Genomic DNA, 17,317 nt, shown 5'->3' with positions numbered 1-17,317 from the left:
GCACGGCCCCCCCGAGCCAAGCCACCGAGCCTGCCAACAGCCGGGACCGTCCCGTGTGCACCTGGCGAACGCCCCTGGCTACTGTGCTGAGCACGGCCGCCCCGAGCCAAGCCACCGAGCCTGCCGACAGCCGGGACCGTCCCATGTGCACCCAGGCTGCACACCCCTGGATGCTGTGCTGAGCACGGCCGCCCCGAGCCAAGCCACCGAGCCTGCCGACAGCCGGGACCGTCCCATGTGCACCCAGGCTGCACGCCCCTGGCTGCTGTGCTGAGCACGGCCGCCCCGAGCCAACCCACCGAGCCTGCCGACAGCCGGGACCGTCCCGTGTGCACCCAGGCTGCACGCCCCCGGCTGCTGTGCTGAGCACGGCCCCCCCGAGCCAAGCCATCGAGCCTGCCGACAGCCGGGACCGTCCCGTGTGCACCCAGGCTGCACGCCCCTGGCTGCTGTGCTGAGCACGGCCCCCCCGAGCCAAGCCATCGAGCCTGCCGACAGCCGGGACCGTCCCGTGTGCACCCGGCGCACATGCCCCTGGCCAGCTGGTGGGGGCTGGGGCTGAGGACGCACCAGGGTGCAGGCAGGAGGAGCACCCCAAGATCACCAAGAGACCTCACCTCTCCTTCCTCTCGCCCTCCTCCCGGCCTTCGAGCTGCAGTTGCGTTCCCAGGGGCTGTGGCAGGTGGGGGCCGGGCTCTGGCAGGCGGGGGGCTGGGAAGTTGCGTTCCCAGGGGGCTGTGGCAGGGGGGCTGGGCTCTGGCAGGCGGGGGGCTGGGAAGTTGCATTCCCGGGGGCTGTGGCAGGGGGGCTGGGCTCTGGCAGGCGGGGGGCTGGGAAGTTGCGTTCCCAGGGGGCTGTGGCAGGGGGGCTGGGCTCTGGCAGGCGGGGGGCTGGGAAGTTGCGTTCCCAGGGGGCTGTGGCAGGGGGGCTGGGCTCTGGCAGGTGGGGGGCTGGGAAGTTGCGTTCCCGGGGGCTGTGGCGGGGGGCTGGGAAGTTGCGTTCCCGGGGGCTGTGGCAGGGGGCTGGGAAGTTGCGTTCCCGGGGGCTGTGGCGGGGGCTGGGAAGTTGCGTTCCCGGGGGCTGTGGCGGGGGGCTGGGAAGTTGCGTTCCCGGGGGCTGTGGCAGGGGGCTGGGAAGTTGCGTTCCCGGGGGCTGTGGCAGGGGGCTGGGAAGTTGCGTTCCCGGGGGCTGTGGCGGGGGGCTGGGAAGTTGCGTTCCCGGGGGCTGTGGCGGGGGCTGGGAAGTTGCGTTCCCGGGGGCTGTGGCAGGGGGCTGGGAAGTTGCGTTCCCGGGGGCTGTGGCGGGGGGCTGGGAAGTTGCGTTCCCGGGGGCTGTGGCGGGGGGCTGGGAAGTTGCGTTCCCGGGGGCTGTGGCGGGGGGCTGGGAAGTTGCGTTCCCGGGGGCTGTGGCGGGGGGATGGGAAGTTGCGTTCCCGGGGGCTGTGGCAGGGGGCTGGGAAGTTGCGTTCCCGGGGGCTGTGGCGGGGGGCTGGGAAGTTGCGTTCCCGGGGGCTGTGGCGGGGGGCTGGGAAGTTGCGTTCCCGGGGGCTGTGGCAGGGGGCTGGGAAGTTGCGTTCCCGGGGGCTGTGGCGGGGGGCTGGGAAGTTGCGTTCCCGGGGGCTGTGGCGGGGGGCTGGGAAGTTGCGTTCCCGGGGGCTGTGGCGGGGGGCTGGGAAGTTGCGTTCCCGGGGGCTGTGGCGGGGGGATGGGAAGTTGCGTTCCCGGGGGCTGTGGCAGGGGGCTGGGAAGTTGCGTTCCCGGGGGCTGTGGCGGGGGGATGGGAAGTTGCGTTCCCGGGGGCTGTGGCGGGGGGCTGGGCTCTCGCAGGTGGGGGGCTGGGAAGTTGCGTTCCCGGGGGCTGTGGCGGGGGGCTGGGCTCTCGCAGGTGGGGGGCTGGGAAGTTGCATTCCCGGGGGCTGTGGCGGGGGGATGGGAAGTTGCGTTCCCGGGGGCTGTGGCGGGGGGCTGGGCTCTGGCACGTGGGGGGCTGGGAAGTTGCATTCCCGAGGGGCTGTGGCAGGGGGCTGGGAAGTTGCGTTCCCGGGGGCTGTGGCAGGGGGCTGGGAAGTTGCGTTCCCGGGGGCTGTGGCAGGGGGCCGGGCTCTGGCAGGCGGGGGGCTGGGAAGTTGCGTTCCCGGGGGCTGTGGCAGGGGGCTGGGAAGTTGCGTTCCCGGGGGCTGTGGCGGGGGGCTGGGAAGTTGCGTTCCCGGGGGCTGTGGCGGGGGACTGGGAAGTTGCGTTCCCGGGGGCTGTGGCGGGGGGCTGGGAAGTTGCGTTCCCGGGGGCTGTGGCAGGGGGCTGGGAAGTTGCGTTCCCGGGGGCTGTGGCAGGGGGCTGGGAAGTTGCGTTCCCGGGGGCTGTGGCAGGGGGCTGGGAAGTTGCGTTCCCGGGGGCTGTGGCGGGGGGCTGGGAAGTTGCGTTCCCGGGGGCTGTGGCGGGGGGCTGGGAAGTTGCGTTCCCGGGGGCTGTGGCAGGGGGCTGGGAAGTTGCGTTCCCGGGGGCTGTGGCAGGGGGCTGGGAAGTTGCGTTCCCGGGGGCTGTGGCGGGGGGCTGGGAAGTTGCGTTCCCAGGGGCTGTGGCGGGGGGCTGGGAAGTTGCGTTCCCAGGGGCTGTGGCGGGGGGCTGGGAAGTTGCGTTCCCGGGGGCTGTGGCGGGGGGCTGGGAAGTTGCGTTCCCGGGGGCTGTGGCAGGGGGCTGGGAAGTTGCGTTCCCAGGGGCTGTGGCGGGGGGCTGGGAAGTTGCGTTCCCGGGGGCTGTGGCGGGGGGCTGGGAAGTTGCGTTCCCGGGGGCTGTGGCGGGGGGATGGGAAGTTGCGTTCCCGGGGGCTGTGGCAGGGGGCTGGGAAGTTGCGTTCCCGGGGGCTGTGGCGGGGGGATGGGAAGTTGCGTTCCCGGGGGCTGTGGCGGGGGGATGGGAAGTTGCGTTCCCGGGGGCTGTGGCGGGGGGATGGGAAGTTGCGTTCCCGAGGGGCTGTGGCGGGGGGCTGGGAAGTTGCGTTCCCGGGGGCTGTGGCAGGGGGCTGGGAAGTTGCGTTCCCGGGGGCTGTGGCGGGGGGATGGGAAGTTGCGTTCCCGGGGGCTGTGGCGGGGGGATGGGAAGTTGCGTTCCCGGGGGCTGTGGCGGGGGGCTGGGCTCTCGCAGGTGGGGGGCTGGGAAGTTGCGTTCCCGGGGGCTGTGGCGGGGGGCTGGGCTCTCGCAGGTGGGGGGCTGGGAAGTTGCATTCCCGGGGGCTGTGGCGGGGGGATGGGAAGTTGCGTTCCCGGGGGCTGTGGCGGGGGGCTGGGCTCTGGCACGTGGGGGGCTGGGAAGTTGCATTCCCGAGGGGCTGTGGCAGGGGGCTGGGAAGTTGCGTTCCCGGGGGCTGTGGCAGGGGGCCAGGCTCTGGCAGGCGGGGGGCTGGGAAGTTGCGTTCCCGGGGGCTGTGGCGGGGGGCTGGGTAGTTGTGTTCCCAGGGGCTGTGGCAGGGGGCAGGGCTCTGGCAGGCGGAGGGCTGGGACATTATGTATCTATAAAATCAGAAGGACACTGAATTCCCCAGAGCTCTGTGCACGCTGAGGGGCCCTGGCTTCCCACCAGAACAGGGAACTCAGCCGAGTTGAGGCTGCTGGAAAGCAGGAACTGGAACGTGCCACCGTAGCGTTCCGTGGCCAGCTGGCTCGGGGGAGGGTGTCTGCAGCTGGATGGTGTCGGATCGTCGGGTTTTCATCGGTCAGGGTTCATCCCAGGGGCTCCTGACGACAGACGTCCGGCTGCGGTGTGTGCTCCCCGTGCACTCGAGTTAACCCGCCAGCCTCCCGAGAGACCCCCAGAGACCGCAGATCAGATAAGGATCGAAATCATCCGAGCAGCTTTACTGCCAAATGACGTACACGGACAGTGCTCAGCAGAGGTCTTGCGCTGAACCACTGCGCATGCTGCAAGCCTTGGCAATGCGCCAGCACCAGTCCAGCGCACTTAGCACCCGGGGCCAGCTGGCGATCGCCCAGCGAGGTGCACTGATAGACACGTTGTGACGACGCGTTGGGGTCCCCCGTCTCCTGCACCCCCGAAATGGCACGAACAGACTCCGCCAGCCAGTAGAATAGAGGTGGTTTATTGCCTCTCCAGGATACAGCACAGCACAGATGTCATCAGGTTACAGGGCAGGCCTAGGATGCCTCAGCCCCCCTTGATATGGGGCAGGGGTCTCGGCTTCTAAACCCCCCAGCCTGTTGCTGAGGCTGCTTCCTCCATCCTCCCAGACTGAAAACTAACTCCCTCTCCTCCAGCCCTGCCCCCAGCCAGGGGCAGCATCCACCTTCCTGTGTTCCTCTCCCTGGGGGGTGGCTGGTCGGACAGGTTGACACCCCCTTTGCATAGTGACTCATGGCCTGTCTTGCTGGGTGGTGCTACAAACAGCAGCCAGTGAGTTAGCAAGTCCCCCCCACTCCGTCAGACACGTGCACAACGAAGCCACGCGTCACTGACCTACCAGGTTGCCGCCCTCTGTTACCTGGTTACCACCTTCGGGGGTAGGGTTACCAGATGGTTTAACCAAAAATATCGAACAGCCCCCCCAAAAAAAAACACCGGGGAAAAAATTCTGTTAAGGAAAAGGAAAGGAGGGAGACCAAGTTGCTGAGCAAGAAAAAAAAAAAAGATTCGGAGAGTTTTTAAGCAAAAAAACCAAACCCCAAACAGCCCAGCATTTAAACCAGCATGGCCCCTTTAAGAAAAGTCTTTACACTGTTTGCCAGTGGCCACCTTGTTTTCTTGAGTGGAGCCAGAAGGCAGCTTCCCTGCGGAACCAGGTAAGGGGGGAGCCCTGGAGTCTGGGGTCTGGGCCCCGTTGCTGAGTGTAAGTAGGGTTGCCAGGTGGCCGGTATTTTCTGAATTTTTTTACTGGACAGGAGGCAAAAACATGGGCCTTTCCAGGTCAATACTGGACACCTAGCAACCCTACTCGGGGGGTCCCTTCCATCGGGACCCCCGGGGCCTCCCCTCCCAGCGCCCCCGTTCTCCAGCCCACAGCGTCTCCCAGCCAGCCCCAAACAGAAGGGGCTATGGAGCTTTGAATGTAGCAAAGGATCCCTCAGGCCAGTCGGCCTGGGCCCTCAGCCCTGCACGACTGAGTCTGTCCTGCAGTTAGGTGAGTCCTGACTGCTCCGCCCTCTGTCCCGAGCAGCCCCCGTCCCCCAGCGGAGCCTCCAATACCCCAGCAACTGCCCCTCCCTGGCCTGTGTCCTCCCCAGGTAACCGGGTCGCCTGGGCCCCTCTTCTCCCCTCCCTCCCCGTCCAATGTTCTCCCCTCACTGGGACCCGTCTGCCAAGAACCAGCCATGTCCTCTGAGTGGGGTCAAGGGCACCAGTCACCGGGCTCCAGTTCTGGACTGTTCTCTGAAACAACAGACCCCCTTGAGTGCCCCTCTGAACCCCCTAAAACTCCCTCCCCCTTGTCACATGAACCAGTAACATCCGGGCACTGAGCGCCCCTCTGAACCTCTAAAACTCCCTCCCCCTTGTCACCTGAACCAGTAACATCCGGGCACTGAGCGCCCCTCTGAACCCCTAAAACTCCCTCCCCCTTGTCACATGAACCAGTAACATCCGGGCACTGAGCACCCCTCTGAACCCCCTAAAACACCCTCCCCCTTGTCACCTGAACCAGTAACATCCGGGCACTGAGCGCCCCTCTGAACCCCTAAAACTCCCTCCCCCTTGTCACCTGAACCAGTAACATCCGGGCACTGAGCGCCCCTCTGAACCCCTAAAACTCCCTCCCCCTTGTCACATGAACCAGTAACATCCGGGCACTGAGCGCCCCACTGAACCCCCTAAAACACCCTCCCCCTTGTCACCTGAACCAGTAACATCCAGGCACTGAGCGCCCCTCTGAACCCCTAAAACTCCCTCCCCCTTGTCACATAAACCAGTAACATCCGGGCACTGAGCGCCCCTCTGAACCCCTAAAACTCCCTCCCCCTTGTCACATGAACCAGTAACATCCGGGCACTGAGCACCCCTCTGAACCCCCTAAGACTCCCTCCCCCTTGTCACATGAACCAGTAACATCCGGGCACTGAGCACCCCTCTGAACCCCCTAAAACTCCCTCCCCCTTGTCACCTCAACCAGTAACATCCGGGCACTGAGCGCCCCTCTGAACCCCTAAAACTCCCTCCCCCTTGTCACCTGAACCAGTAACATCCGGGCACTGAGCGCCCCTCTGAACCCCTAAAACTCCCTCCCCCTTGTCACCTGAACCAGTAACATCCGGGCACTGAGCGCCCCTCTGAACCCCTAAAACTCCCTCCCCCTTGTCACCTGAACCAGTAACATCCGGGCACTGAGCGCCCCTCTGAACCCCTAAAACACCCTCCCCCTTGTCACATGAACCAGTAACATCCGGGCACTGAGCGCCCCTCTGAACTCCTAAAACTCCCTCCCCCTTGTCACATGAACCAGTAACATCCGGGCACTGAGCGCCCCTCTGAACCCCTAAAACACCCTCCGCCTTGTCACATGAACCAGTAACATCCGGGCACTGAGCGCCCCTCTGAACCCCTAAAACTCCCTCCCCCTTGTCACATGAACCAGTAACATCCGGGCACTGAGCGCCCCTCTGAACCCCTAAAACTCCCTCCCCCTTGTCACCTGAACCAGTAACATCCGGGCACTGAGCACCCCTCTGAACCCCCTAAGACTCCCTCCCCCTTGTCACATGAACCAGTAACATCCGGGCACTGAGCGCCCCGCTGAATCCCTAAAACTCCCTCCTCTACACTCCCTGTGACGGCGCGTTGGGGTTTTTCCCTACTCCTGCACCCCCGTAATGGCACGGAGAGACTCCCCCAGCCAGTAAAATAGAGGGAGTTTATTGCTTCTCCAGGGTACAGCACAGCACCGATGTCATCTGGTTACAGGGCAGGCCTAGGATGCCTCAGCCCCCCTTCAGATTGGGGAGCCTGGGCCCCTAAATCGCAGCCCATTGCCTAGGCAGCTTCCTCCATGAAACCAGCCAGAAACCAAACTCACACACTTCCAGCCCTGCCCCCAGCCAGGGCTCCACTCCCCTTCTTCCCATTGTTCCGCTCCCTGGGAGATAGCTGGTCAGACAGGTTCCAAGCCCCCTTGCATAATGACTCATCCCCTGCCCTGCTGGGCCGTGCTGCAGCCAGCAGCCAGTGGAGGTCACTCACAGCCCACTGCCCAGCATAGCAACCAGCAAGGTACCCCCCACTACGTCACACTCCCCACCCCCCGTCCTGACTCCTGCCCCCTCGTATCCCCACCCCCTACCCTGACTCCTGTACCCCTACACTCCCCACCCCCTGCTTCCTGCCTGGCCCAGCCACACACCAGTGAACGCTATCGCCCCTGGCATGAGACGGGCCGTGCTCCTGTTCCCACTCTGACTGCTGGGCCTCCCACATGCAAGGGGGTGAGGGGACTGGCTGGCGAACCCCAGAACCAAGTCGATGGGGTATCTGGGCCCTGACAGTCCCCGAAGCAATGGGGAGAGACCAGTGCTGTAGGTTAACCTGATTGACAGGGTGTGCAGGCCAATGAGGGAGTCTGAAGGCTAGGATCTATGGGCAGGGTTAGCTCCCTGTGAGCTGGAATCACTGAGTCACACAGAGTAGGGCTGAGCTAAAAGGCGAGCAGGGGCCCAGCTAAGTGGAGGAGCAGGGCTGTGGCACCAGAGGAGCAGGCTGGGGAGCAGAGCCGTGCCGGGAGCAGGGCCAGGGAACCGGGGAGCAGAGCCGTGCCGGGAGCAGGGCGAGGGAACCGGGGAACAGAGCCGTGCCGGGAGCAGGGACAGGGAACCGGGGAGCAGAGCCGTGCCGGGAGCAGGGCCAGGGAACCGGGGAACAGAGCCGTGCCAGGAGCAGGGCCAGGGAACCAGAGGAGCGGCCGGGGAGCAGAGCCGTGCCGGGAGCAGGGCCAGGGATCCAGAGGAGCAGGCCGGGGAGCAGAGCCATGCCGCGAGCAGGGCTGCAGGACCAGAGGAGCGGCCGGGAGCTGGATGCAGAGCAGCATTGGTACTGAGGCACCGTGGGGCTGGGGCTGTCCAGACCCAGGTGTGGGGAGCAGTTGAGGAGAGCGAGGGGCACTGAGGAGAGGGTCCAGCACAGGGAGATGCCTCCAGTCAAGGTTGCTAGTGTAAGCGGGGGAATGGCCCCACTATTGTGGGGAACTTTCCTGGTTTCTACACGCCCCCGGTGAAATGGATCAGTGAAAGGATCTGAGTCCCTGCTCCCACTTCCTTTACTCCACAGCCTCCCTGATCCTGAGGGCTCCCCCTCCACTCTCCTGAGTAGCAGAGTCCTCGAAACCCCACCAAGGCTGGGCCAAAGTTTTCTGGGGCTTAATCCCCGACCTCGTAGTCACTTGGGGCAGGAGCTAGGGTGTCCCCATTCCGGGGTGCTCTCGGCACACTGGATGCTTTCCTGACACTGATCACTACATACAGCTCAAAGCAAATACAATGTATTAAACAGCAAGGGTCTGTCTACACTACCCTCCTAGTTCGAACTAGCGGGGTAATGTAGGCAACCGCACTTGCAACTGAAGCCCGGGATTTGAATTTCCCGGGCTTCATTTGCATAAGCGGGGAGCCGCCATTTTTAAAACCCCGCTGGTTCGAACCCCGTGCAGCGCGGCTACACGGGGCTCGAACTAGGTAGTTCGGACTAGGCTTCCTATTCCGAACTACCGGTACACCTCGTGGAACTACCTAGTTCGAACTAGCGGGGTAGTGTAGACATACCCCAACTGATTAGAGAGAAAAGAATAAGGAAAAATGAAACAGGTGAAAAGTGAATTCTCGGCCCCGCCTTGTGGCACGGGGACATCACAACCAGCAGTCAGTGGAGTGTAAGGACAGTTCACAGTCTGCTCCTCACAAGTCCAGGGCTCTCTCAGGCCCCCGCTGTGCTGAGGGAGTGAGGGGGAAGGGCTGCAGACTGGACACGCTTGCTCTGGCAGTGACCACACGACTTCAGGCTCTTGGTGGCAGGAACCCTCTCCCAGTTGGAGTTACAATCCCTCTCCCAGTCTGGCCTGCAGGGCCTCTTGGCTGGGGGTGTCTGCCTGCCCAGAGCCTCTCCCACCACTTTGCTGTTCCCAGCTGCTCAGCACACTCAGCTGCAGACTGTGCTGCTTTGTCAGCCTCCAGCTCCCTGCGTTGCTTCTCTGACCCCTCTGGCTCTGGTCCCTGCAGGTCTGCTGCTCAGCACAGGGTCTCTGCTTCTTGGGCTCGGTGCCTGGCTCTGTCACTGCAGGTCTGTCTCTCAGCACAGCTTGCACCCCTTGGGCTGTGTGTGTCTGGCTCTCACACTGCAGGTCTGTCTCTCCACACAGCTTACACCCCTTGGGCTGTGTGTGTCTGGCTCTCACACTGCAGGTCTGTCTCTCCACACAGCTTGCACCCCTTGGGCTGTGTGTGTCTGGCTCTCACACTGCAGGTCTGTCTCTCCACACAGCTTGCACCCCTTGGGCTGTGTGTGTCTGGCTCTCACACTGCAGGTCTGTCTCTCCACACAGCTTACACCCCTTGGGCTGTGTGTGTCTGGCTCTCACACTGCAGGTCTGTCTCTCCACACAGCTTGCACCCCTTGGGCTGTGTGTGTCTGGCTCTCACACTGCAGGTCTGTCTCTCAGCACAGCTTGCACCCCTTGGGCTGTGTGTGTCTGGCTCTGTCACTGCAGGTCTGTCTCTCCACACAGCTTGCACCCCTTGGGCTGTGTGTGTCTGGCTCTCACACTGCAGGTCTGTCTCTCAGCACAGCTTGCACCCCTTGGGCTGTGTGTGTCTGGCTCTCACACTGCAGGTCTGTCTCTCCACACAGCTTGCACCCCTTGGGCTGTGTGTGTCTGGCTCTCACACTGCAGGTCTGTCTCTCCACACAGCTTGCACCCCTTGGGCTGTGTGTGTCTGGCTCTCACACTGCAGGTCTGTCTCTCAGCACAGCTTGCACCCCTTGGGCTGTGTGTGTCTGGCTCTGACACTGCAGGTCTGCCTCTCAGCACAGCTTACACCCCTTGGGCTGTGTGTGTCTGGCTCTCACACTGCAGGTCTGTCTCTCAGCACAGCTTACACCCCTTGGGCTGTGTGTGTCTGGCTCTCACACTGCAGGTCTGTCTCTCAGCACAGCTTGCGCCCCTTGGGCTGTGTGTGTCTGGCTCTGACACTGCAGGTCTGTCTCTCCACACAGCTTACACCCCTTGGGCTGTGTGTGTCTGGCTCTCACACTGCAGGTCTGTCTCTCAGCACAGCTTACACCCCTTGGGCTGTGTGTGTCTGGCTCTCACACTGCAGGTCTCTCTCTCAGCACAGCTTGCGCCCCTTGGGCTGTGTGTGTCTGGCTCTCACACTGCAGGTCTGTCTCTCCACACAGCTTGCACCCCTTGGGCTGTGTGTGTCTGGCTCTCACACTGCAGGTCTGTCTCTCCACACAGCTTGCGCCCCTTGGGCTGTGTGTGTCTGGCTCTGACACTGCAGGTCTGTCTCTTGGGGTTGGTGCTTCGGGAGCCGGAGCTGCGGCTGGTCCTTTCGGCGTATGTCGATAACGTGCTCCTCATGGTCCAGGACCCGGGTGACCTGGCGCGGGTGGGGCCTTGCCAAGCCGTTTACTCGGCAGCCTCCTCTGCCCAGGTCAACTGGGTCAAGAGCTCTGGCCTGGTGGTCAGGGAGGGTTGGCGAGCCGGCTCCCTCCCACCTGTGCTTCAGGCCATCAGGTGGAGTGCGGGTCCACTGCTCTATCTGGGCGTCTATTTATCCACCACGCATCCTTCTCCGCCGGAGAACTGGCAGGGATTGGAGGCCAGGGTGGCTGAGCGGCTGCGGAATTGGACAGTTTGTCTCAGTTTGAGCAGGCCCTGGCTGGTTGGTTGAGTTGGGCTGGTCCTGCCTGGGGCAGGGGCTGGACTCGATGGCTCCCCCTGGGGTTCTGTGATTCTAAGGGGTGTGGAGGGGGCAAGGCTGGGTGGGAGGGGCCCCTGCCTCCCCTGAGTGGCCAGAGTAAGGGGGGCTCTGTCTCGCCTGTGTGACCGTGTGGCAGGGTAGGGGGCTCTGGCAGCCGATTGACCTGCAGTTGGCACAATGGCTCCCAGAGGCTGCAGGCAGCTGGCCCAGGAACAGCAACCTGGGGGCGTTAATTGTCCTGGCAACCAGGCCAGTACCTGGCGCTGCCCAATGGAGCATCATGCCTCAGGGCTCCCTTGCCATCGGGGCGCTGGGCTGCAGCCTGGAGCAGCCTGCGCAGACACCCTGTCTCCCTGCAGATGTGGCTCTCCTGGGCCAGGAGTCGGAGGCCATCCGCTGCTTCTCCCGCTCCTTCGAAGACCTCACCTGCTTCTGGGAGGAGGCAGAGCCTGGGAACCAGACCTACCGCTTCTACTACGCCTACGGCCGGTAGGTGGGACTGTCAGCCCCCCGCCGTGGCTGGCCCCCGGCCCCCCGCCTTGGCTGGCCCCCGGCCCCCCGCCTTGGCTGGCCCCCGGCCCCCCGCCTTGCCTGAGCCCCCGGCCCCCCGCCTTGCCTGAGCCCCGACTCCCCCGCCTTGGCTGGCCCCCGACTCCCCCGCCTTGGCTGGCCCCCGGCCCCCCGCCTCGCCTGAGCCCCGACTCCCCCGCCTCGCCTGAGCCCCCGGCCCCCCCGCCTCGCCTGAGCCCCCGGCCCCCCCGCCTCGCCTGAGCCCCGACTCCCCCGCCTCGCCTGAGCCCCCGGCCCCCCCGCCTCGCCTGAGCCCCGACTCCCCCGCCTCGCCTGAGCCCCCGGCTCCCCCGCCTCGCCTGAGCCCCGGCTCCCCCGCCTCGCCTGAGCCCCCGGCCCCCCCGCCTCGCCTGAGCCCCGACTCCCCCGCCTTGCCTGAGCCCCGGCCCCCCCGCCTTGCCTGAGCCCCCGGCCCCCCGCCTTGCCTGAGCCCCGACTCCCCCGCCTTGCCTGAGCCCCGGCCCCCCCGCCTTGCCTGAGCCCCGGCTCCCCCGCCTCGCCTGAGCCCCCGGCCCCCCGCCTTGCCTGAGCCCCGACTCCCCCGCCTTGCCTGAGCCCCGGCCCCCCCGCCTTGCCTGAGCCCCGACTCCCCCGCCTTGGCTGGCCCCCGACTCCCCCGCCTTGGCTGGCCCCCGGCCCCCCGCCTCGCCTGAGCCCCCGGCCCCCCCGCCTCGCCTGAGCCCCGACTCCCCCGCCTCGCCTGAGCCCCCGGCCCCCCCGCCTCGCCTGAGCCCCCGGCCCCCCCGCCTCGCCTGAGCCCCGACTCCCCCGCCTCGCCTGAGCCCCCGGCCCCCCGCCTTGGCTGGCCCCCGACTCCCCCGCCTTGGCTGGCCCCCGACTCCCCCGCCTTGGCTGGCCCCCGGCCCCCCGCCTTGCCTGAGCCCCGACTCCCCCGCCTCGCCTGAGCCCCGACTCCCCCGCCTCGCCTGAGCCCCGGCCCCCCCGCCTCGCCTGAGCCCCCGGCCCCCCCGCCTCGCCTGAGCCCCGACTCCCCCGCCTCGCCTGAGCCCCCGGCCCCCCCGCCTCGCCTGAGCCCCGACTCCCCCGCCTCGCCTGAGCCCCCGGCCCCCCGCCTTGCCTGAGCCCCGGCTCCCCCGCCTTGCCTGAGCCCCGGCCCCCCGCCTTGCCTGAGCCCCGACTCCCCCGCCTCGCCTGAGCCCCCGGCCCCCCGCCTCGCCTGAGCCCCGACTCCCCCGCCTCGCCTGAGCCCCGGCCCCCCCGCCTTGCCTGAGCCCCCGGCCCCCCCGCCTCGCCTGAGCCCCCGGCCCCCCCGCCTCGCCTGAGCCCCGACTCCCCCGCCTCGCCTGAGCCCCCGGCCCCCCCGCCTCGCCTGAGCCCCCGGCCCCCCCGCCTCGCCTGAGCCCCGACTCCCCCGCCTTGCCTGAGCCCCCGGCCCCCCGCCTTGCCTGAGCCCCGACTCCCCCGCCTTGCCTGAGCCCCCGGCCCCCCGCCTCGCCTGAGCCCCGACTCCCCCGCCTCGCCTGAGCCCCCGGCCCCCCGCCTCGCCTGAGCCCCGGCTCCCCGCCTCGCCTGAGCCCCGGCTCCCCCGCCTCGCCTGAGCCCCCGGCCCCCCGCCTCGCCTGAGCCCCCGGCCCCCCCGCCTCGCCTGAGCCCCGGCCCCCCCGCCTCGCCTGAGCCCCCGGCCCCCCGCCTCGCCTGAGCCCCGACTCCCCCGCCTCGCCTGAGCTCCCGGCCCCCCCGCCTCGCCTGAGCCCCCGGCCCCCCCGCCTCGCCTGAGCCCCGACTCCCCCGCCTCGCCTGAGCCCCCGGCCCCCCCGCCTCGCCTGAGCCCCCGGCCCCCCGCCTTGCCTGAGCCCCCGGCCCCCCGCCTCGCCTGAGCCCCCGGCCCCCCCGCCTCGCCTGAGCCCCGACTCCCCCGCCTTGCCTGAGCCCCCGGCCCCCCCGCCTCGCCTGAGCCCCCGGCCCCCCCGCCTCGCCTGAGCCCCCGGCCCCCCGCCTCGCCTGAGCCCCCGGCCCCCCCGCCTCGCCTGAGCCCCCGGCCCCCCGCCTCGCCTGAGCCCCCGGCCCCCCGCCTTGCCTGAGCCCCGGCCCCCCCGCCTCGCCTGAGCCCCCGACTCCCCCGCCTCGCCTGAGCCCCCGGCCCCCCGCCTCGCCTGAGCCCCCGGCTCCCCCGCCTCGCCTGAGCCCCCGGCCCCCCGCCTCGCCTGAGCCCCCGACTCCCCCGCCTCGCCTGAGCCCCGGCTCCCCCGCCTCGCCTGAGCCCCCGGCCCCCCGCCTCGCCTGAGCCCCCGGCCCCCCCGCCTCGCCTGAGCCCCGACTCCCCCGCCTCGCCTGAGCCCCCGGCCCCCCCGCCTTGCCTGAGCCCCGACTCCCCCGCCTTGCCTGAGCCCCCGGCCCCCCGCCTTGCCTGAGCCCCGACTCCCCCGCCTCGCCTGAGCCCCCGGCCCCCCGCCTCGCCTGAGCCCCGGCTCCCCCGCCTCGCCTGAGCCCCCGGCCCCCCCGCCTCGGCTGAGCCCCGACTCCCCCGCCTCGCCTGAGCCCCCGGCCCCCCCGCCTTGGCTGAGCCCCGAGTCCCCCGCCTCGCCTGAGCCCCCGGCCCCCCCGCCTCGCCTGAGCCCCCGGCCCCCCCGCCTCGCCTGAGCCCCCGGCCCCCCGCCTTGCCTGAGCCCCGGCCCCCCCGCCTCGCCTGAGCCCCGACTCCCCCGCCTTGCCTGAGCCCCGGCCCCCCCGCCTTGGCTGAGCCCCGACTCCCCCGCCTCGCCTGAGCCCTCGGCCCCCCCGCCTCGCCTGAGCCCCCGGCCCCCCCGCCTCGCCTGAGCCCCGACTCCCCCGCCTCGCCTGAGCCCCGGCCCCCCCGCCTTGCCTGAGCCCCGACTCCCCCGCCTCGCCTGAGCCCCGGCCCCCCCGCCTCGCCTGAGCCCTCGGCCCCCCCGCCTCGCCTGAGCCCCCGGCCCCCCGCCTTGCCTGAGCCCCGACTCCCCCGCCTTGGCTGAGCCCCGACTCCCCCGCCTTGGCTGAGCCCCCGACTCCCCCGCCTCGCCTGAGCCCCGACTCCCCCGCCTCGCCTGAGCCCCGGCCCCCCCGCCTCGGCTGAGCCCCCGACTCCCCCGCCTCGCCTGAGCCCCCGGCCCCCCGCCTTGCCTGAGCCCCGACTCCCCCGCCTTGGCTGAGCCCCGACTCCCCCGCCTTGGCTGAGCCCCCGACTCCCCCGCCTCGCCTGAGCCCCGACTCCCCCGCCTCGCCTGAGCCCCGGCCCCCCGCCTCGCCTGAGCCCCCGGCCCCCCGCCTCGCCTGAGCCCCCGGCCCCCCGCCTCGCCTGAGCCCCGGCCCCCCCGCCTTGCCTGAGCCCCGACTCCCCCGCCTCGCCTGAGCCCCGGCCCCCCCGCCTCGCCTGAGCCCCGACTCCCCCGCCTCGCCTGAGCCCCCGGCCCCCCCGCCTTGGCTGAGCCCCGAGTCCCCCGCCTCGCCTGAGCCCCGGCCCCCCCGCCTCGGCTGAGCCCCGAGTCCCCCGCCTCGCCTGAGCCCCGGCCCCCCCGCCTCGCCTGAGCCCCGACTCCCCCGCCTTGCCTGAGCCCCGATTCCCCCGCCTCGCCTGAGCCCCGGCCCCCCCGCCTTGGCTGAGCCCCGAGTCCCCCGCCTCGCCTGAGCCCCGACTCCCCCGCCTCGCCTGAGCCCCCGGCCCCCCCGCCTTGGCTGAGCCCCGAGTCCCCCGCCTCGCCTGAGCCCCGACTCCCCCGCCTCGCCTGAGCCCCCGGCCCCCCCGCCTCGCCTGAGCCCCGACTCCCCGCCTCGCCTGAGCCCCCGGCCCCCCCGCCTCGCCTGAGCCCCGACTCCCCCGCCTCGCCTGAGCCCCCGGCCCCCCGCCTTGCCTGAGCCCCGGCTCCCCCGCCTTGCCTGAGCCCCGGCCCCCCGCCTTGCCTGAGCCCCGACTCCCCCGCCTCGCCTGAGCCCCCGGCCCCCCGCCTCGCCTGAGCCCCGACTCCCCCGCCTCGCCTGAGCCCCGGCCCCCCCGCCTTGCCTGAGCCCCCGGCCCCCCCGCCTCGCCTGAGCCCCCGGCCCCCCCGCCTCGCCTGAGCCCCGACTCCCCCGCCTCGCCTGAGCCCCCGGCCCCCCCGCCTCGCCTGAGCCCCCGGCCCCCCCGCCTCGCCTGAGCCCCGACTCCCCCGCCTTGCCTGAGCCCCCGGCCCCCCGCCTTGCCTGAGCCCCGACTCCCCCGCCTTGCCTGAGCCCCCGGCCCCCCGCCTCGCCTGAGCCCCGACTCCCCCGCCTCGCCTGAGCCCCCGGCCCCCCGCCTCGCCTGAGCCCCGGCTCCCCGCCTCGCCTGAGCCCCGGCTCCCCCGCCTCGCCTGAGCCCCCGGCCCCCCGCCTCGCCTGAGCCCCCGGCCCCCCCGCCTCGCCTGAGCCCCGGCCCCCCCGCCTCGCCTGAGCCCCCGGCCCCCCGCCTCGCCTGAGCCCCGACTCCCCCGCCTCGCCTGAGCTCCCGGCCCCCCCGCCTCGCCTGAGCCCCCGGCCCCCCCGCCTCGCCTGAGCCCCGACTCCCCCGCCTCGCCTGAGCCCCCGGCCCCCCCGCCTCGCCTGAGCCCCCGGCCCCCCGCCTTGCCTGAGCCCCGACTCCCCCGCCTTGCCTGAGCCCCCGGCCCCCCGCCTCGCCTGAGCCCCCGGCCCCCCCGCCTCGCCTGAGCCCCGACTCCCCCGCCTTGCCTGAGCCCCCGGCCCCCCCGCCTCGCCTGAGCCCCCGGCCCCCCCGCCTCGCCTGAGCCCCCGACTCCCCCGCCTCGCCTGAGCCCCCGGCCCCCCGCCTCGCCTGAGCCCCCGGCCCCCCCGCCTCGCCTGAGCCCCCGGCCCCCCGCCTCGCCTGAGCCCCCGGCCCCCCGCCTTGCCTGAGCCCCGGCCCCCCCGCCTCGCCTGAGCCCCCGACTCCCCCGCCTCGCCTGAGCCCCCGGCCCCCCGCCTCGCCTGAGCCCCCGGCTCCCCCGCCTCGCCTGAGCCCCCGGCCCCCCGCCTCGCCTGAGCCCCCGACTCCCCCGCCTCGCCTGAGCCCCGGCTCCCCCGCCTCGCCTGAGCCCCCGGCCCCCCGCCTCGCCTGAGCCCCCGGCCCCCCGCCTTGCCTGAGCCCCCGGCCCCCCCGCCTCGCCTGAGCCCCCGACTCCCCCGCCTCGCCTGAGCCCCCGGCTCCCCCGCCTCGCCTGAGCCCCCGGCCCCCCGCCTCGCCTGAGCCCCCGGCCCCCCCGCCTCGCCTGAGCCCCGACTCCCCCGCCTCGCCTGAGCCCCCGGCCCCCCCGCCTTGCCTGAGCCCCGACTCCCCCGCCTTGCCTGAGCCCCCGGCCCCCCGCCTTGCCTGAGCCCCGACTCCCCCGCCTCGCCTGAGCCCCCGGCCCCCCGCCTCGCCTGAGCCCCGGCTCCCCCGCCTCGCCTGAGCCCCCGGCCCCCCCGCCTCGGCTGAGCCCCGACTCCCCCGCCTCGCCTGAGCCCCCGGCCCCCCCGCCTTGGCTGAGCCCCGAGTCCCCCGCCTCGCCTGAGCCCCCGGCCCCCCCGCCTCGCCTGAGCCCCCGGCCCCCCCGCCTCGCCTGAGCCCCCGGCCCCCCGCCTTGCCTGAGCCCCGGCCCCCCCGCCTCGCCTGAGCCCCGACTCCCCCGCCTTGCCTGAGCCCCGGCCCCCCCGCCTTGGCTGAGCCCCGACTCCCCCGCCTCGCCTGAGCCCTCGGCCCCCCCGCCTCGCCTGAGCCCCCGGCCCCCCCGCCTTGCCTGAGCCCCGACTCCCCCGCCTCGCCTGAGCCCCGGCCCCCCCGCCTTGCCTGAGCCCCGACTCCCCCGCCTCGCCTGAGCCCCGGCCCCCCCGCCTCGCCTGAGCCCTCGGCCCCCCCGCCTCGCCTGAGCCCCCGGC

The 17,317-nt window shown here is 70.8% G+C and overlaps 1 protein-coding gene across 5 annotated transcripts in view; it reads left to right on the top strand.

Moving 5' to 3' along the window:
• The window catches only part of MPL (MPL proto-oncogene, thrombopoietin receptor), a 75,192-nt gene that overhangs the window by 2,072 nt on the left and 55,803 nt on the right, over positions 1–17,317 (top strand). For all 5 annotated transcript variants that reach the window (XM_075914582.1, XM_075914581.1, XM_075914580.1 and 2 more), the window contains exon 2: positions 11,263–11,392. In XM_075914582.1, the coding sequence (XP_075770697.1) occupies positions 11,263–11,392 (130 nt within the window). The remainder of the gene's footprint in view (positions 1–11,262; positions 11,393–17,317) is intronic.

The sequence above is a fragment of the Pelodiscus sinensis genome, unplaced genomic scaffold (genome assembly GCF_049634645.1).
Source record: "Pelodiscus sinensis isolate JC-2024 unplaced genomic scaffold, ASM4963464v1 ctg65, whole genome shotgun sequence".
In the NCBI taxonomy this organism is placed as follows: Eukaryota; Metazoa; Chordata; order Testudines; family Trionychidae; genus Pelodiscus; species Pelodiscus sinensis.
The sequence above is the reverse complement of the archived record's forward strand: the minus strand, read 5'-3'. Positions and strand labels throughout refer to the sequence as shown.